This window comes from Ailuropoda melanoleuca, chromosome 17 (assembly GCF_002007445.2).
Source record: "Ailuropoda melanoleuca isolate Jingjing chromosome 17, ASM200744v2, whole genome shotgun sequence".
Lineage (NCBI taxonomy): Eukaryota > Metazoa > Chordata > Mammalia > Carnivora > Ursidae > Ailuropoda > Ailuropoda melanoleuca.
The window spans coordinates 6,427,532-6,448,854 of NC_048234.1; the positions used below are offsets into that span (position 1 = coordinate 6,427,532).

Genomic DNA, 21,323 nt, shown 5'->3' on the forward strand with positions numbered 1-21,323 from the left:
CTGAAAATATTTACAGTCTGCCCCAACCTACGTGACAGCCTCCTGGATGTTTGGGCAGCATTTTTTTTTATAAAGATTTTATCTATTTATTTGACAGAGATAGAGACAGCCAGCGAGAGAGGGAACACAAGCAGGGGGAGTGGGAGAGGAAGAAGCAGGCTCATAGCGGAGGAGCCTGATGTGAGGCTCGATCCCATAACGCTGGGATCACACCCTGAGCCCAAGGCAGACGCTTAACCGCTGTGCCACCCAGGCGCCCCTTGGGCAGCATTTTTGCTTAAGGGTTTATTTCTTTACTTCAGAGAGAGAGAGAGCACAAGCAGGAGGCACAGAGGGAGAGAGGATCCCAAGCAGTCTCCGCACTGAGCACAGAGCCCTATGTGGGGCTCAGTCTCACGACCATGAGATCAGGACCTGAGCCGAAACCAGGAGCTGGATGCCCAACTGGACTGCACCACCCAGCTGTGCCTTAGACAGCATTTTTAAGTAACTTATCTCAGTCAGCTCTTTACTCGTACAAACACCCTGAAATTCCTCCGCTTACCATTTTTCTCTGCCCCGGTGCTCAGTACTCTCACATCTCAGATGCCCCTCTGAGCATTGTAGAATTTGCCAATTCATGTATTCATTGTTAGCTCTGCAAATGAGCCTTGACTATCTTCTCCCGTTGGTCTGAGCTGGCGTTTAGAGTACCAAGACTCAGCCTTTGAAATAGAGGTTCCTATGGGGGTCTGTATCCTAAGAACACAATCTTTTGATCATAGACCCAGATATAATTAACACTGCCATCATCCTTCCCCAACAACATTTGAAGCGCCAGCAGGAAGTACCTTTAGTTGCATTGAATCTTAGTATTAAAGAAAAGTTAGCAAGTTTCCGCCAAGGAAGTGATACAGTCCTGTTTTCACTGGTAAAATCTTAAAGTTCTCCGAGAAGTGGCCCTTGTGTGATGTGGTGTTGCTATTAAGAAATCTTTGAATCACCAGGCGGGTTGATTTTCTCTCTCCCTCCTGAATAGCCTGGCTCTGATCATAACATCGGAGACATGTTGTTTTGGTCATCAAAGAGTCTTTGCAGAGCAGGCTTTTCAGAACTGTACTTCAGTCATTCCTCTGCTAGATCATTAGTGCAGATTGACTTCCAGCAGGACCAATTCCCAGTATGTTAGCCCATTTTCAAACTGGGTAAATGGATTCCCACATCACTTGCCCACATGCCTTTTGCAGCCAGCAACAACAGCACTCTTGCCTTGCATTTAATCTTATCCAGGTGTCTGGACATTTGCTGTTCGTGTGTGGCAAAGCCAGAATAGTTTAAAGGCTTTCCATGGCCCTGAAATCACCTTCAAATTATGATAACTCTTTGATATTTAACTCTTGCCATTTCATTCTTGTAAACTACGCAGCAGTCCTGGTTTCTCTGTAGATGAGAATATCATCCTCACTTCCCCTCCTTTAGATTTGATGAATCTTATCCCTTGGGCTTGCAAAGCTAACCTTACAGTTGTGACTTATGCCTGGTAAATAGCATGCAGGTTACCTCCTTCCCATGTGCCTCTCCCAGTCAGAACTTTGGAAGGAAAAAAATGGCGGGCGGGTTGGGGGGGACAGTTGCTCATACTTGTATAAATTCCTACTTCGGCTCTAGAAAGGATGTTCCTTCTTGGACTTACTTCCTCTACACCTTTCTTCCCTTTTTTTTTTTTTTAAAGATTTTATTTATTTATTTGACAGAGATAGAGACAGCCAGCGAGAGAGAACACAAGCAGGGGGNGGGGCTCGATCCCATAACGCCGGGATCACGCCCTGAGCCGAAGGCAGACGCTTAACCGCTGTGCCACCCAGGCGCCCCTACACCTTTCTTCCTTTGGAAGTCTCCAGGATTCAGGTTTTGATAAGTAGGTAGTTCCTTTCTAAATTAAGAAAATGATTAGCTGCCTCTTTGATACTTAGAGGGTCCATTAGTGGTTTATAAAGAGACACAGACACGCTATCTTTTAAATCAATTGAGTCGTCTAGGTTTTTATTAAACGTGGTAAGGTGCGCCCTGTGGGCAAGGATTAACACACAATCAGCTCATGTCTTTATGAAAATTTCATACTTAGGGGGCTCTACTCTGAACATTTTCAGATTATCAGGACCCTCATAAACAAACCAGTCACCTAAGGATGGCTCGTGATGCATTTTTTTTTAGAAACTAAGTTCTCTGGGCTGAGCCTATGAAGCTGGGGCTGGAAGCTTCCAGTGTGCTGTCTCACAGGAAAGAGGAAAGGATGTTTCATGACGCTGCTGTGGATTGGGAGACAAGACCTGTTGGAACGGATGTGGGGGAGATGAAGGGATTGGGGCATGGACCCCTTCACCCAGCAATGGTGAAAGAGCCCCTGCTTAGGAAATCTATCCATGCGTCCCCATCCGCTCCTCTGCCCAGACATGGGCTCCTACTGTGCATACGGGAAGGGTACCTCCCACCTTCGATTTCCCATCCTCAGCCCACAAGGAAAAGCAAACATCACCCATGACTCCATGGAACTGGTAAATGAATGTTAAACGTCTACTTTATAAGAGCTTCTCAGGAGAAAGGAAGTGTTGGAAGCAGCACTGATACTTAATTTGCAGGAAGTGTCCAGAGAGAAAAACAAATGAGGGGATCTTCACCCTGTATGGAACCAGAATTCGGTAAAAGGGGTCCTTACGCCTGTGTTCCACCGCCAGGATATCGATGAGACTGTGGAGCAGACCCGGAGCCTGAACATGTATTGCCATTTTGCCAATGGTATTGGTGAACCCAAGTACATGCCCGTACAGTCGTGGGAACTTTTGACCCAGACCCTGGTGGAAGCCCTGGAGAACCACAATGAAGTCAACACAGTGATGGACCTGGTTCTCTTTGAGGACGCCATGCGACATGTGTAAGTGTGTTTCTGTTCCTGCCTTTCCTCAATTGTCTCTTCTTCCCAACGTCAGACGTCTCATTTGGGCGTTTGAGGACACTAGATCAAACCAGGAAAGTAGCTAGGCTTCTGCCATGGAGGTCAAGATGGCGGCTGGTAGAGCAGCCGCCGCAGTGTCTGCCACTAGGGGGCAGCAGGATGCAGAACTCAGGCAGAACTGATCTATTTCCTTGTCTGTCATTTACGATCCATAGGGCACGACCACAGTGCCACCAAGGGAAATTTTGAGATCATAAGAGAGGCATCAGAACAGCTCAGGTCCTGCCTTCCCACCCCATAGGAGTCTGAGGGTCAACTTTAAAATAATGATATGGAAGATTTTTGCTTAAATGCTCACATATTTCAAAAATTAAATACCCTCATAAGTGTTGCTGTCAAACGATTCACTGAGAGTGGTCACCATGCCTCCCGGATGATGTACACTCACACCAAATGCTGTCCCTCTCCTTCTCTTTACATTCCCCAACTGAGTCTCATCCCGCCTTCCAAAATCTTTCCACCCTGTCCCCTGGTACCCCTCAACAGCAACACCCACTTCATCTTCAGCTTCTCTGAACTTCCCCTCATTGATGATTCTAAGTGAAATCTCACCCCTGAGTTGAGGAAAGCTCCTTTTTTCTCCCCCATTCTAGGCCCTAGAGAGAGCTAAGGACCCTCCTCTCTCCCATTGCGTTTCAGTGGCCCATTGAAACCATTTCTCCCTTTATCCTTCCCAAACCCCAATTCTCTGAAAGCTCAAGTAACTAGACTTTCATACTTATTACTTCACCTTGTTACTGACATCCAGTCCCTTCCCAACATTGACCAGCGACCTGGGTGCTTGGGCCAACTTCCCTCCTCGACCGCACCGTTCTTCACGGCCCGCATCTGTGTATCACCTGGCCTTTCCGCTCCTTGGCCTCCCTAGCTCCAGTGGTCATTTCTTCCATCCCCCTCAGCCACTCGCTCACATGTTCCCACCCCAGAACTTCCGTCATCAGCGAGGAACCCCTCTGCACAATCTCCGTTTCAAACAGCCCACTCTCTGAACGTACCTCCTACCCTTCCACTCACCTGCTCTGGTTTTTGTTCCAGGGAATTCTTTCTTGACCCAGTTTTATTGAGATATAATTAGCATCTAACGTTGCATTAGTTTAAGGTGTACAACATTGGGGTCTGACATACGTGTGTAATACAAAACGATTACCACAATAATATGAACAGTTGTTCGCAAGTTACGATCTTGTTTCCTTGTGATGAGGACTTTTAAGATCTGTTCTCTTGGCAGCTTGCAAATATACAATATGGCATTGTTAACTCTGGTTGTGTTATACTTCACCTCCCCAGAACTCATTTATCTTATACCTGGGATTTTGTGCCTTTTTGACCACCTTCCCCTAATTCCTCACCCCCACTCCCCTACTTATGGCAACCGCGGATTTGATCTCTTCTGTTTCTGTGTGTTTGTTTGTTATGTGGTTTTGTGGTGTTTTGTTTTGTTTTGGATTCCACGTAGAAGTAAGATCATATGGTATTCGTCTTTCTCTGTCTGACGTCTCTCACTGCAAGGTCCTTCCATGTTGCCCCGAATAAAAAGATTCGTTATTCTTCAACTTAATCAAGACTTCATTTTACAGCGCCAACCACTTCCTCAGACTCCTTAGTCCCTCTGCCTACCATTTCTTTACTGTCCCCAACCACTGTAAACTCCATCATCCTGGTACAAGCTCCCCTAACTTTCCTGGCATAGGGTCCCCGTGACACAACCCCATTCTTGGTGAACCCCACAGTCTTATTCCGTACCTGCCCCCAAGCACCTGCAGACTGTTGCCGAAAAACCACCACCATTTGGGCTTGGTGTTTCGGCTTTTCAGCCACACATACCACATGGGCCGTTGACCTTGCAGGAAGTGCAAGGTCAAACTCCACTACCTCCACTACCAGGAAGTTTGTTCTCTTGCCCCACCTGTGCTGATTGCATCCCACATTTTTCTTTTCTCAAGCTTCTAGCATCCCTCCCCTCTCTGCTCCCAGTTAATGAGCATATCTCTTCCTTCACTGAGATCATAAAGCAGCCAGAAGAGAATTCTCTCATTTCCGCCCACCATCAACTCTAACAGCCCACCTGCGTCCCACCCACAAATTGTGCCTTCTCTACTATTTCCGTAAATGAACCATCCCTGTTCCTGCCGAAGGCCAGTGCTTCCGTGTGCATCCTGGATCCCATCTCCTAGCACCTCCTTAGTGACTAGACCGCTTCCTGAAATTAAATGATTCCTTCTCGCTCCTGCCTCCCTCCTTCTCCTCTTACCTTTCCCCTCTTGTGCCATCATCATTACTTCAGTAATTTCTGGATCATATGCATCTACGTACAAACATGCCACATTATGATTATCAACAATCGTAAGCTATTTCTTCACCCTTACATCTCCTTCCATCTCCTACGCCTTTTTTTTTTTTTGCTCCTGTTTACAACAAAACTCATCAAAATGGTTGTCTATACTTGTCATGCTTTCTCACTTCTCATTCTCTTCTTGATCCATTTCTTACCAGTTGAACAAAGAAGCTCTTATCCAGTCACCACAGATTCCCCTCTTGCTAAAGTCAGTTGTCGATGCTGGGTCCTCACCCTACATAACTTGACTGTCCTGCTGCATTTGTCATGATTAATCACTCTATTTGTTTACATCCAGCCACCCATCCATCCATCCATCCACTCACCCACCCATCCATCCATTCACTGACCCACCCATCCATCCAATCACCGTCCCACGCACCCACCCACCCATCCGTCCATCCAACATGTATCTATGGATTAGGCATACTATGAGTGCAAGGATCTTTTTTTTTACTCACTGCCAGATCTTTAATACCTAGGACAGTGTCTGGAACATAGCAGGTACTCAACAAGAATTCTTAGCATCTCATTTAGGGTAAGTGACATAGAGGAAACACAGAGAAGGAAGGGGGATACAGAGTGCTGGTGGGGGGTGGAAAGGATGTTGATTGCAATTTTAGATAGGGCGGTCAGGAAGACCTCTCTGGAAAGGCAGCATTTGATGTGCTGTGTAGGAGCCACCCTGAACTTGGAAGTCACCGTAGGCCTGGTGCATAGAGCTTTGCATACATCATTCATCTAGTCTTCACAAAAACCCTGAAAAGAGTAAGGTGGGATCTTATCCCTGTATGTATACACGAGGAGGCTACAACCCAGAGGGATGGGAGGAGCTGCCTAGCACCGCGCACCCCGGAAACCGAGAAGCCGACTTACACTGTCGCACTGTGACTCCAGCACATTCGCTCTCGGCCATCACACTGTGGGGCTTCCTCGTCTGCACTTCTGTCTCTCCCGATCCAGTGTGAGCTCCTTGTGCGCAGACTCGGTCTGGCCCCCCGCTGAGTCCCCAAAACCTTGGACGCTGTGTGGTGCGTAGTTGGGCCTGGACCAGGGTTTTGGGACATCCGTTCACAAGCCTCAGGAAAGTTCAGTGAACATCTTCCCCTCCTCTTTAACAGCTCTCAGAGCCTGTGTCCCAGTCTTAGAATTGAGACAAATGTCTGTCCTTTTTAGGGCAAATTTAATTTGGGAGAAGAGCAAGTGATTCGGTCGGTGCGGTTTCCAGCATGGGTGATCAAACTGACTGATACTGTTTTTAGAAAAAATAAGGCTATGAAAACTAGCTTTTCTCCTGAGGCTCCTTAACAGGCTCTGAAGATGATTTCCAGAGAGAAGCCTGAGCTGTGTTAGCAATGGCAGAATAACTGGAATAATGAACTACCTCGAGGCAGGCAGTTCTCAAGATTAAAGTATATTTGGACATATAATTTCATGTACATTTGTTGAAAAATTTCAACGTCCCGCGACATGGCCTTTGCACCGCCCTCCCCTCCCCCGGGCTCCTCGGCCCCCTGCTGCCTCTACCAGCCACAGAGAGCAGAAGTGCCCCCTGGTGACAGAGAATGGAATGCCAACCAACAGTGAGCAACACAGATAACCTCAGACAGGTTCGTGGCCTCACGTCACTCCGCGCTGCCCAAGGCAGAGGGTTTTGGGCTCTCCCCAGGAAGGTCCCGACTTCTGATGCCCAAGGGGGGAGCAGGGCGAGGCAGAGCAGGACGGAGGCTCTCACAGTCCCCCGGGAACCCGCAGGGCTGGTGGGGGGGGCAAGGGAAGGGTGTCCGTTCATAGGTGCGATGAGGCCTACGCGCATTTTGATGTTTTCATCTGGCTCTTTGTTCTCACTGCTTGAGCTCTTACCAGTCTCTCTGGTCTGATTCCCCGACACCGTCCCCAAGCTCTGCTGCTAATGCTTCCTGCTACTTCTATGCCGAATCCAATCACTTCATGCCACATAGTAATTACAATCACAGATTGTAGAGACGGAGCCAGACCCACGTTCAGATCCTGGTTCTGCCACTAATTGGCTGCGGTGTTCTGCAAAGTGCCCTGAACTTCCCCGAGCCTCAGTTTCCTCCTCTGGGAAGTGAGGGTGGTGAGAATGTCTGTGTCGTGGGGTTGCTGCTCCGTGTGTCTGGTGCGTGCGTCACAAGCAGTCCGCGGGTGCTACGCTTTCTCGTGTTGCTCTTGTGTGCGTAACGGTACCATTGTGCTCTGCCGCTGCCTCTTCACTGTTACAGCGATTCTTGATCGGCATTTCCTTAAAGCCTCACATCAAGTCCTTTCCGCTGCTTCTGGCATAATCTCCATCTTTCCCTGGGTTTATTGGCTCCCACACAGATTATTCTGCCTCTTGTTCTTTCTCTTAGCATCACTTAACGAAAAAGGAACTTCGGATGTACTTGTCTTGTGCCCCTTCCTTCGTGTATCTTATCCATTCTCTAGGGCGTGCGTGTGTGCGTGTGTGCATGCATACGTGAGCGGGTGTGCATGTGTGTGCATGCATGTGCGCAGGTGTGAGTGTGTGCATATGTGTGCGTGTGTGCATGCATACGTGGGCAGGTGTGCATGTGTGTGCATGCATGTGCACAGGTGTGAGTGTGTGCACATGTGTGCGTGGGTGCATATGTATGCATACGTGCGTGTATGTGCATGCATACGTGAGCGGGTGTGCATGTGTGTGCATGCATGTGCGCAGGTGTGTGTGCATATGTGTGCATGTGTGCATATGTATGCATATGTGTGTATGTGCATGCATACGTGAGCGGGTGTGCATGTGTGTGCATGCATGTGCGCGGGTGTGAGTGTGTGCATATGTGTGCGTGTGTGCATATGTATGCATATGTGTGCGTGTGTGCATGCATACGTGGGCGGGTGTGCATGTGTGCGCATGCATGTGCGCAGGTGTGAGTGTGTGCATATGTGTGTGCGTGTGTGCATATGCATGCGTGTGTGTGCGTGCAGGTATGTATGCATATGTGTGCGTGTGTGTGTGTGTGCGCGTGCAGGTTTCAATAAGCCTGCTTCCTCCAGCTGTGCTGTGTCACATCTTTAGCTTTTGTTTTTAATCTCGCAGAAATTCCGTAATGGGCTTAACTTAGACTGTGCTGGTTTTCTCGCCCAGGAGCCCTTCAGAATATTGATCTTCTTTTTTAAATGTTGTAATTTGAATGCACAGTCCTTTGCCCTCGTCAGAGTTTGTTAATGAATCCCCAGCTGGAGTCTAATGCTGACAGTTGCAGACTGAACCATTCTTCTCTGGAAACTTCAGGACTAATGATGCATTTCCCATTTAGATATTGAATAGCAGGGACCACGCTAAGCTGGAATTCAGGCCTTCCAGAAGAGAGGGGGTATGGGGCGGCCCAGAGAACCCAAGTGGACTTCTCCACAGAGAGGGCCTGGATATCTTGACCCCTCAGTTTCTCTCTGATCCTTGGAGTCAGGCGCCCTCTAATATGGTCATGAATTAGTCCTTGCTCCTCGCAGAACGTGTGACTACACACATCCCCCCAGACATGATGCTGACTGTAAGCTGTGTGTTGTGTTTCAATTTATCCAAAATGGATTGAAACCTCCAATGTGCAAGGACTATAGAGGGTACAAGATGAGTATACACTCTCTTCCAATGCCTCAGAACTAGGATTTAATAAGGGGCCAGAGAATTGTAAATCTGTCTGATACAAGACAGAGTCAAAGTATCACAATTAAATAATGATAAAGGGGAAAAGCAAAATCGTAAAAGAACTAAATGTAGATCAATAAATAACTCCTAAATACTTGGGGGAATTAATTTTCACTACAAAAAGTTAGTGACTTACAGTTTTAAATCCAGAAAGCTAAAATTTTCTGCACATCCAAAAGTGCCTTAAAATGAAAAGGTGAAAGTGACAAATTGGACGGATGTTTCACTTCATACCTAAATGGGACTTACAAATCTAGAGCTCTTCAATTAAGAAGTGGGCACTTGGGGCACCTGGCTCAGTCAGAGGAGCGTGTGGTTCTTGATCCTGGGGTTGTGAGTTCAAGCCCCACATTGAGCAAAACGATTACTTAAATAAAACTTTAAGAAAAAGAAGTGGGCCATGGACATGAAAAGGAAATTCACAAAACAAAAGATATATAATGATTAATAAGGAAAATGTTTAATTCCCTACATATCAGACGAATAAAAATTTAAATCATAGTTTCAACCATTCAGTTGGCAAAGATTTAAAAAAATACATGTAAGACCCATGTCAACAAGAGTGGGGGCCAGACTCTTCCCACCTGCTGGTAGGTGGGCATTGTTGGCTTACCTGCCCTCCTGCTGGGGTTTCCTTCTCAGTAGCAAACACATCCCACAGCAGAGAGGAGGCAATGAGAACCCACAAACATCTAGTTTATTGATGCTGATTATGACCCCGCCATCAGTATATGCCAGAAATGTGCGGTAGTAAGAAAACTCAAGCCACAGAAGGTCGACAGGAGCCCTGTAACCTCATACATGTTCATGTTTTATTGATGTGTCAAATCCCACTCAATCAAAACTCTCCTGACTCCCCCCGCCCTCTAGACTGGGATTAGCTAGACCCGAGTTGCTGCACCCACATGACCCTTACTCAGTGTGAATACGGTATTTGCCATTGTAATATCATTAACACAAAATAGAGACACGGGATTGTAGCCTATGCCGTTCAAGCTCGGATGTACGCTCTGCTCTGTTTGGTCAGACTGCACGCTCGTTCAAGTCCAAGGTCACCAACACCTGTCATCTCGTCCTCCTTTTATCCATTTCCCAAGTTTTCTGACGTCACACATTTTAATGAAACTCACATAATCTAACCTATTCTTACCCTTCAAAAGAATAGATCCACCTTTTGATCAGCTCTACACAAGCAAATGGCAAATTGGTGCCACTGTTCTGGGAGACAGCTTTTCAGAACGTATCAAAAGCCATAAAAATTGTCTTACTGTTTGACTCGGCAGTTTTTCTTTTAGGAATCTATCCTGTGGACACGATGAGAGATAGAAATGGAAAATATTTGCATAGTGTTATTTATGACTGGAAAGTGTTGGAAACAGCCTAAATATCCATTACTACGCTATTGCAGACAAGGAATTTATTCTGTTGTTCCACCATTAAAAGTATGGCAGGGGGAGGAGGGGTCCTCTGCAGGATGTGGTCTAAGCCCAGGGCCTGGGAATCTTTCATCATTGCTAGGAGGAAATATGGGTACTGACAGGGGTGAGTAGAGCTAAAAGGAGAAGAATCCACAAGCCAAGCAAGTGGTTGTCTTGTAGGTTGACACCAAGAATCCACATTCGTTACAAAGGCATCAAGAAGGCTCCCTGTTATTCTGCTAACTTTACTTTTACTTCTGTCTTTAGTAGAACAAAGTTCTGTTCCTGCTTGTCCTTTAGCCTCCCTTGGATTTTTTTTCCTACAAGTAGATGAGGGTGAGTGCGGTGGGTGCCATGGCAGAGTCCGGCTCAGCTGGGGAGGGGAGGGAGGGTGAGTCCGGGTCCCCTCCAATCCTGCCTAGCTGCCAGGAGCTCTTCCTCCCCCAGAGTTCACCAGAGGCTTTGGCTTAAAGCAAAAATCAGGAGCGACTTCAATCCATTTGGGCAAGAAGGTGAGGCAAGATTTGGGGATAGTGTAACTCACGTTTCCTGCAGCTCAGCCCATCATAGGCCTCCAAAGGGGGTCCCAGTACTCGCTTGGACCGTGGTGCAGGCTCCTCACAGAGGAAAGTCTGATCCAAGCTCCTTCCCCGCAGCTGCCACATCAACCGCATCTTGGAGTCCCCCCGGGGAAATGCGCTGCTGGTCGGCGTGGGTGGCAGCGGCAAGCAGAGCCTGACAAGGCTCGCGGCGTTCATCAGCTCCATGGATGTATTCCAGATCACCCTGCGGAAAGGCTACCAGGTCCCGGACTTCAAGGTGAGAGCCCACTCCTCTCCAACCACCCACGACTCCCTGTCACCCTTCCTTAGCTCTTCACTCACCTTGCTCAGAACCTCCCCGTCAGCCACTGGCCAGCCCCTCCTTTGCTTCTGGGCTGGGGACTCAAGGGGCTCCTGTCTCATTAGACTCAGGTCTGCATTTGTAAAACCTTAACTGCTTCAGCTCCATCCGGGTAACCTCGGCTCTCACCAGATCGGAGGCATCTCTCTGTCAAATTTAGCACACAGCTCTCTAAGCAGGTCTAGTAAACTTCGACGGAATTCTGAAAGTCTGCGCAAGCTCTGTAGGAAATTTGTATTTTGAAAGACCGTTCCAGTACCCAACCGGTGTTGGGAGCTTCGGTGACGTTTCCTGATCCCAGACATTAAGCCCTCAGCAGCCGTGCTACGTGCTCTGAAACGTGGGGAAGACATTTAAACAAACTTCAGAGGTCACTTTGCCCAACTCTCTCCCTCTTGTGCCTGGCTACAGTAGAGGAAGGGTCGGGAGTCCTGATGTCATTTCCACCAGGTTGTTGCCCTTGCTGTCCCTGGGAGAATTCCAGCCAGCCTGGGGCCACGCCTACCCACCTGCCTTCACAGTCTCCCAGCCAGTGGTGCTCCCTGCTGCTCTGAAACCACAGCTCAGCCTCTCCGATCTAAGATCATACACCAGGTTCATGTTAGACCAATCTTCAGTGGTTCCAGAAAAAGAGGAAACAAGTTAGTGCATATGAGAAGTACGCATTTACAGAACGATCTAAGACATTGGTTCTCAACCTTGGCTATGTATTGGAATCCCCTTCAAATACTGCTGATGCCTGCATCCCACCCTCCAGAAATTCTGGCTTAACTAGTCTGGGCCTGGGCATCAAGACTTTTCAAAGCATCCCCGCAGATGGTTCCAGTGAGAGTTGAGAAATGTCTTAGCTAATTCTGTAAGTGCATAAGGTTGAGAACGGTTGATATTAAAGGAAGTTTACTAACTTTAAAGGGGAATGATATACAGGACACGAAAGGGGCTTTGTCGTAAGGAAATGCATGAGGCTCTTTGAGCTTTGAGTGGTGCGAGCGAGAAGAGCAAGATCAGGGATTGACAGCTTAGCTTTGTGAGAGGGATACAGAGATTGAACCAAGATTGATTAAGCTGAAAAAATTCAGGGCTTGGCATCCTAGCCCAAAACTTCATCCACCTGCAGTTTTGAATGGGTATGATTTCCTGCCAGATGACTGTGTGTGCGTGCGTGCGTGTGTGTGCCCTAGTATATTTTATTCCAACACAAGGCTTTTGCTGGAGCGAGTCATGAGAACACAAGACCCTGCTAGCATAAGATATATTCATCAGCCGGGTTGGTAGCCCCAAGTACATGACTCTTCTGTCAAGGCCAAGAGCAATGGCTTGCCTTCTGGGACAGGTCATTCACTTGGATGATGATATAAGTAACACAGATAAGCAGGGACTATCTCTGTCCCTTTGGAGAGCTGTTACCTCTTTGCACAAAGGAGGAGCTCCAGGAGCTAGTGTAGGAACCACACTGGTTGTCTGAATTAAAGATCATCCCTGTCTAAGTTTACTTGTTCACCTCTATTGGCATTGAGGCCTGGGAATGAGACCTATTTCCCTACTTATCGGTACAAGATAGCACTCCTTCCTAGTTGCCATTGCTGTTTCGCTTTATTTCCCATTAAAGTAGGTAAGGAAATGGTCCCATTTTCAAAGAGTTGGTTGGAGACCTCTTTCAATAAGGTCATCTTCCCGAAGATCTCTAATACTGATCATTTCCACAGATGGACCTGGCCGGTTTGTGCCTGAAAGCCGGAGTGAAGAATCTCAACACAGTGTTTCTCATGACCGACGCCCAAGTGGCTGATGAGAAGTTCCTTGTGCTCATCAATGATCTCTTGGCATCTGGTAAGAAACGCTTTGCTCTTGAGTGTAAATTCCGCCTGGCGTCAGAGTCATCCCGAGGTGCTCCAAGGTCCCGAGAGCTAGGTCATAGAAATGAGGGAGAAAACTGACAGAGTAGAGGACTGGTTCATTAAGATCCTTTAAGGGTTAGTGCTGTGCCTCTTCCTGGCTCCTTTCATTGCAAAACAGACAGTAATCTTGGGGCTGTCTGACTCTAACTAGATCTGATTATTGGAAGAAGAACATGTTAAGGGTCTGTTGATCTGCGGAGCCCAGAGAGAAGGTGCTATTCCCTCCCCATGGTCAAGACAGAGAGAGATCAGGACGTGTGCAGCATTTCAGTTAGATTAGACATTGGCAAGAAGATACACAGAGAATTTGCACACACAAAACTTAACGCAATAGGGCAAGATTGCTAATTTAATGAAAGATTCAGAACCTGAATGTGAGCACAGTAGACGCAGCAAGAGATGTGGAATATCTCTAAAATGTTTTCCTTGGTTTCCAAAAAAAACTCAACAGAGACTGTCAACCATCCTGCGACACTGTCCGTGCAAGATAGGACTTCATTGGAAAGTTCAGTTGTGATACTTTACTATCCTTATTTATATAGGAATTCAGGAATTATGTCAACCGTTCTGGGTAAAAAAAAATTATACACACACACATATACACACACACACACACACACACACACACACACACATAACCCAAGATATATATAAATGTATATACCCAAGAATACAAGACAGTACTTAAATTACTCATTTGTAGAAATGGGAGGTGTGTATTTTCTCATCTATATTCATTAAACATAGAATATGCTTTCCTGGCTCTTAAACCAAATTTGGCATCTGCAAAACTACCTCTTCATCTGGGTTAGGAAAACAGTCAGTGCATAGATGTTCCAGAACAAAATTTCTGCCTCCAGCTTTTCAGCATTTCAGAAAACCCTGGTATCCACCACCCACCCCCTGGCCGTCTGGCTGAATACGCTTTAGTTTATGAAATCCAGAACCATGGTCACAGTATATCTCTCCATAGTCTATCCCATGTCATATATAATATAATCCAGGGTGCTTTATGCCCTGCAATCCTCAGGAATCATTGTCTACTTCAAATTTTGCTCACTTGTACTCGTACAGGTGATTTTGCCATCACCTGTGAAGAGCCACTGGTCCCTGGTCCTGATCACGTACTAACAGGCTTTTTGGATGGCTTCTGTTGAGGACCAGAGTCCCAGGTTCCTTACTGTGCTGTCTCTAGGCATCACACTGATTTCTACCATAAAATTACCTTATATACAGAAGTTTGCCTTCCTAGCTCTATTCCTTTTCTCCTCCAATCCAATCCATTTTCCCCATTCTAAATACTGTTTTAACATCCCACCATCTTCTTCAACAGTATTTTACCTACAATGTTGCCTCACCTTTTATTATTTTACTTAATAATGAGAGTGGGGCCAATGGCGCTCCCACCCTGTATCCTAAAGTCTAATTTCTAAAACAACCCAAAAAGGTAAAAATGTGTTTCCGAAAAATTACAGCTTTGGAGATACTAGGCACATTGCCAGACTTACCCTGAATTTCAGTTGGCTCCAATCCAGCCAGGTCACCTTCTCCTAAAATAATGTCAGAGACACAGAAGTTGATATACTTTTACCAATTGAAATTTTATTTCTCAATTAAGTATTTTTTAATTTTTCATTTCGAAGACAACTTCTTCAAGTGTAAATGAATTTTTGAAGCCCTGCCCAGTGAAAAACATAATGCAGTCAGCTTGCTCCAAGGTCATGAAGTTCCAAGTTCACATTTCTCTTTTAAGGCCTCTATATAAAAATAAGATTTACATACACCTGTTAAAATGGAGATGCAATTAAAAGTAATACTTCTCTGATATCCCTCCCTTTGTTCTTAACCACTTTGACAGGGAGAACTAGAGCATATCTTAGTTCTAATTTTCCCTGTCAAATAAGTAATTTGCTAGAAATTAATTGACTGCCAGTCCAGAGAAGGCTTCAGGAATTCCTCAGGACCTCCCCGCCCCTTTCATTTTTTCAATTTTGTGGGGTTGTGCAATTACTCCACTCTTGGATAACACAGTGCAGACTATGACACTATGTCAGGCTACCTTGCCACAAACCCATCCCTCTCTGGTTATCTACAAGTCCTACTAGTTTAGAGACAAAAGGTACAGTGAGTATATTCCACTGATTCAACTCTCCCCCTCAAAACATCCTCCTCAATGTCCTACTAATCTCATAGGTTCTCCGGTTTCTTCCCACACTTCTTTAGCTCATTGTTTGGTCCCTTGATTTCCTGATGCCATTTCCAAAATCAAACCATAATGGTAATTCATGGTTTCAATGGTAAATGCTTGAGTCCCACTTCTGACACCAAGCAAACATTTCAGAACCTACTGTTACACCAGTTGCATCTCAGTTCGGTTACAGATTGACGGGAAGAAATCCTACAAGCAAAATTTAGAAATTAAATATAGTGCCTAGTTTAATTAGCAAAAGGTACATAATTGCATAAGAAGTTGGGTGGCCATACAGATCAGAAACAGAGGAAGCATATTTCTGAGTCCCTTTCCTTGGCTGCTGGAGTCCTTCCTTGGCATCATGTACCTGCTGGTGAAACTATGCATGAAATGTTGGTCCTTCCTGAAACTGAAAAGTCCAAATTTTGCTATGTCCTTACTGCGCCGTTAAAATAATTCCTGAAGAATGCACACCAGTCATCAAACTGAGGTATTTAAAAAATTCTTAGAAAATCTGTCTCCTCCTGGCTCTTGAACCAAACTCAGAACAGCAAGGCCCCATCCTAACCTAATGGGAGGAAATAGAATCATTCCCTGGCTTTCTAGAACAGCATGATTGCCTCTAAGTTTCACACATTCCAGAAAGTCCATTTTACTATAGTCCAAGCTAAGAGAACCTTGTCTGTTTCAGGGGTGGTGTTTCTTCCCAAACTCTGCCAGATTTCATACTTTATTTTGGGATCTTATGTTGGGATATTCCTTCTGCTTTTCAAAAAGCTTAGTTGTTCACTCCAAAGTTAACATATCTCTTCCTTGGCCCAGACTAGATTATTTTCCATTTATTCATATATTCAGATCTACTTATTAAGCTCCCGTGTTCCAGTCGGTAGGTGCTATGCTCAAACATGAGTATCACACACTCTGTGTGGCATACTGGAATAGTTTATAACTACTTGGGTCCCACTTGTTATAAAGTCCTATGCTTCTCCATCTCTGAACCAAAGTGTCCCTTTTTTATCTGGGCCAAATCTTCTGTTGGTCTATAGAACATGGAAAGACCACCTCTTCATCCAAGGTCTTAAAATGATTAGTCCAGAATTGATCTATTAGTGATCTCCACCCATCACATGAAAATCTGAAGTCTAGGGGGCACATGGGTGGTTCAGTTGGTTGAGCAGATGACTTGATTTCAGCTCAGGTCGTGTTCTAAGAGTCATGAGATTGAGCCCCACGTTGGGCTCTGTGCTGAGCATGGAGCTTGCTTGGGATTCTCTCTCTCTGTCTCCTCCTGCCCCTCCCCCCACTTACACATACTTGTGCATGCACGCTTGCGCGCGCGCTCTCTCTCTCTCGCTCTCTCTCTCTCTCCATATATATATATATAAGAAAAGAAAAGGGGGTACCTGGGTGGCTCAGTCAGTTAAGCATCTGCCTTTGGCTCGGGTCATGATCCCAGGATCCTGGGATCGAGCCTGGTGCTGGACTTTCTGCTCAGTGAGGATCCTGCTTCTCCCTCTCCCTCTCCCTCTGCCTGACACTTCACCTGCTTGTTTTCTCTCTGTCTTTCTTCTCCAATGGTTTCTAACTGAATGCAGGAGAAGATCCAAGAAAACACCCTGCCTTTGACCTACTCTGTGATCTAGTAATTCCTAACTCCCTGAGATAATACACTATACTTAACTTCCTTGACGTCCTTATTCACACGATTCCTTTTGAACTTCATGCCCTTCTCCTCCTTTGTCTGGATTAGCTTCTACCCATATTATGAGACTCATCTTGAGCATTCTCTCTCTAGGAAATCTTCACTGATCCACTGTCACCCCTAAGAATGAGAAACATCGCTCCATGTTTCTAGAGCACTCCATGGCTGCACACACCACCATTGCACTGAAACAGCATTGTAAATTCATGAAAGGCAGACACTATATTATCTGTTGTTGGTTAATCTTTTTGTTATTAAATAATGTAGGGATACAAAAGGAAAAGGGTTTAAGTACCTACTGCCCAGTTTAGGAAATAAAACAGTGCTGATAGAATTATAACCCTCTCTTATTCATACTGTCAGCATTAACACATCTCTGGTCCCATAATTAGTATTGAGGAGGAATTTGTTGAACTAAGGTGTGTGATATCATGAGAACGACGTGCTGTCTTACATATTTAATATCACTGTTGCACATGTATTTTGAGATGGCTTTCGGGCATGCAAGAGAGAGGTGCATAGGTACCGAGACAGCCACCACACTCCCCTGGTTTCTCCCCCTTGAGATCAGAAAAATGTTCCAGGACAATGGTAGGCCTAGATGGGGCCAGAGCCCTAAGGCAGTGTGACACTAACCAGCTCTTGGAGGACCCAACCCTTAGCCTCATCTGTTTTATCATCAAGCTCCAACTAACAGAACCATCCGAAACCATCAGAATCTCCTCCCCTAGAGGCAGTTTCGGTCTCTGAAAATCCCGCAGGAGCACAGAGAAGAGGATGATTAGTCTGACGTGCAAAGTATTGGGACACGGTAATGCCGGCATACATTGGAAGCAGAAATAGTGTTTTCCGAATTTTGGCCTCAGGAGGAAATTTTGCAGATATTTAAATAGGCTCTGCCTCTGTTCACATCACCCAGTTCCCATGGGCAGTTCGGCTCCCTGCTTTCCGCGTGACTCCCCACGTCACACAGTAAGTGACGGGGATATTGTTAGGAGAAATTGGAGGAACAGACCTGAAGGTGCAGACTTGGTTCCCAGATCAGAGGCACTCTGTTCCACCTGGGGACCTTCCTCTTAAGGGCTCTTGGGACCTAGGGGCAGACAGCAGTATCCTAAGAGCACAGAGAGAGTCTCCCGATGGCCCGGTACTTTCAGCATCTTGGCACTAAGGGTATCGCATAAACCAGGTCAGCATACTTTTCTTTCTTTTTTTTTTTTTTTTTTCCTCTCGAGGGTCAGAAAGTGAATATCTTCAGTTTGGTAGAGCAGACAGTCTCTGTCATAGGTATTCCATAGCTGTCGTCATACTGGGAAAACAGCCATAGACAATACATAAATGACTGCAGCAGTGACCAATAAAACTTTATTTATGGACAATAAAATTTGAATGTCCTGTAATTTTCATGAGTCATTAAGTATTATTATTTTAATTTTTTTCAACCATTAAAAATTGCAAGAAGCACTTTTAGCTTGCAGGCCACACATACAGAAGCAGCAGGCCAGATCCGCCTGTAAACCATAGTTGGGCTTCTCCATCTCCAGCGTGTTACACATAAAACACCAAAAGAACTGGGGCGCCTGGGTGGCTCAGTAGGTTAAGCATCTGCCTTCAGCTCAGGTCATAATCTCAGGGACCTGGGATCGAGCCCTGAGTCAGGCTCGAGTCTGCTTCACCCTCTGTCCTTCCCCCTGGTCATTCTCTCTCTCTCTCTCTTATCCTCTCTCTCTCTCTCTCAAATAAATAAAATCTTAAAAAAAAAAAAAAAAGAACCTAAGTCCCCCATATTTCAAATAATGGAAAGGTGAAGAATACAGACTTGTTATTACAAATATTCTAGACCAAGGAGAATGGAAGTCTATTCACAGGAGGGTTCTCACATGGTAATAGAGAAGGGAATGCTGATTATCAAGACGTGAGGAAGGAATACAGACCGGCACAGGCGGTCAGCTCCTAAGGCTGGATGAGTACGGGTCCCGTCAATTCCCTCTGAGTGTTGCTCTTTTTTAAAACTTCCCTGAACTCCTTAATTCCCAACACATGCTAAATACCATTTCATTTTCTTTGAGGAGTTTCCTCTGACCTCTGTTTTTATCAAACGAGGCAGAACGGGGTTGTTGCATTACTAAGACCTTGGTTTTGACAAGTTACAGCTCAGTGTTTTCTATGCATGCTCCTTAAATATTTTAATGAACGGGAGTTAAATCAAGTTTGTCCCATTAAGGGAAGAAGGTAAATGATCGCTTTCATGATCATCCATTTTTTCATTTTGACCTTTGAAACGATTAAGTCTAATCAGTATAAAGTCCTCACTGAACTCCTGGTCGTGTGATCAGACTATGGAGGCCAGAAATTCTTTGGAAGTTGGCATGACTTTCCTGCGGATAAAGTAGTTCAAGGAAGCGCAGCAGCGTCACTAACAGATAAAGTCAGAATCCCCGTCACTCTGATTAGTTACAGATCATTTGCCAAGCCACTCACCTCTGGGGACCTCATCCGAGTACGCAAGGAGGTGACATGGGTAGGGTGGCCCCAGTGGCATCTTCGACCTCCAGCATGTCTACAATGCTCACATTTCTGCGATGGTTCTGGAGGAAGGAAGAAGCACGTGGGCATTGGAGAACTTTACAGGGGAGCTCGTATGTGGTTCCAGGTCCAGATAGCCTCAGGTCTCACCTGAAGCCTTGTTGTGGAAATGGGGAAGAGCTTTCCTGAGGCCCATAGAATATCCCGGGGTGAACCATGCTTGCTTTTATGTCACATCCAGTGTTTTCAGGATTTTAGCTATACTCGTGCTTCCTTTATTCTTTATCCCCCCCAGTGTTCTCTCTCTCGTTGAGAAGACCCTGCTGTTTAGTGTGATCGTCACAACTGTCCTTTCCCCACAGCCCATCTCCATGTCTTTATAAGTTTCTCCTCTTCCTACAAGATGACCATCCCTCCTCCCCAAGGCCATCTCCTCCATCTGAGCCGGGAGCCCACCCCACCCCCGGCCCCTGATTCAGAACTCTGCTCTGTCCGTTCTCTTTTCCCAATTTCTGGCTCTCCTTCACAGTTTTCATGCTCTCACCACCCACATTGACCTTCTTCCCTTTACATTTTTCTGTATTTCTTCACGAAGTCTTCTGGACACGCAGAAAGCAATAAAACGCCCATGCAGTTACCAATGATGGCACAAAGTAGAAAGTTCCGGTGCAGGGGTTCTTTACAACAGGTGCCAAGATGTAGATTGCCCTTTTGTCTGGTATGTGCATTTCAACTTTATAAAAAGTGCCAGGCTGCTCTCCACGCTAGTTGTACACGTTTCCTCTCTGACCAGTAGTGTCTGGATACCTGTTTCCTCCTAACCTCGCCAGCACCCACTTTCCCTGACATTCTGGTTTTTGCCAGTGGGCGTGAAATGAAATCTCATTGTTTTCTTTCCCTTTTTACTTGTGACCTTAAGCATCTTTTCGAGGGTTTACTGGCCAGGCCTCTTCTGTGAGTTGCCTATGTAGTTTGTCCTTTTGCTCTGGGGTTTTTGGTCTTTTTCTTATGGATTTGTAAGAGTTCCTTTTATATTCTGGACGCTACCCACTTGTTCATTATATGGGGCATAAGTACCCTTTGAAGTCTGCGTCTGATTTGTGTCATGCTGATTTAGTTTAAACGCTGTAAAACTTAACAGTTCTTTTTAATGCTCTGTGCTGTTTCGGAAATTTTGTTCTATCCAACATGGTAAAAATTATGTCCTGCATTTTGTTTTTAAATCATTACTGTTTGGGGGCACCTGGGTGGCTCGGTCGGTTGGGTGTCTGACTCTTGGTTTCCGCTCGGGTCATGNCCCAGGCGCCCCTATGTCCTGCATTTTGTTTTTAAATCATTACTGTTTGGGGGCACCTGGGTGGCTCGGTCGGTTGGGTGTCTGACTCTTGGTTTCCGCTCGGGTCATGATCTCATGGGTCCTGGGATCAAGCCCATGTCAGGCTCTGTGCTGCTCACTGGGGAGTCTGCTTGGAATTCTCTCCCTCTCCCCCTCCCCCCAACTCACACACTCTCTCTTTCTCAAATAGATGGATAAATCTTTAAAAAGTAATTACTCTTTGACTTTTCCTATATGTCTTTAATCCACCTAAAATTTATTTTTTAAAGATTTATTTATTTGAGACAGAGAGAGGGCAGAGGGCGAGGGGGAGAGAGAATCTCAAGGAGACTCC

At 45.8% G+C, this 21,323-nt stretch overlaps 1 protein-coding gene across 1 annotated transcript in view; it reads left to right on the forward strand.

The window, feature by feature from the left end:
* DNAH9 (dynein axonemal heavy chain 9) overlaps positions 1 to 21,323 on the forward strand; it is a 1,064,222-nt gene that overhangs the window by 885,238 nt on the left and 157,661 nt on the right. Inside the window, exons 39-41 of the mRNA XM_034647281.1 lie at positions 2,715 to 2,911; positions 11,090 to 11,252; positions 13,043 to 13,166. Of these exons, the coding sequence (XP_034503172.1) occupies positions 2,715 to 2,911; positions 11,090 to 11,252; positions 13,043 to 13,166 (484 nt within the window). The remainder of the gene's footprint in view (positions 1 to 2,714; positions 2,912 to 11,089; positions 11,253 to 13,042; positions 13,167 to 21,323) is intronic.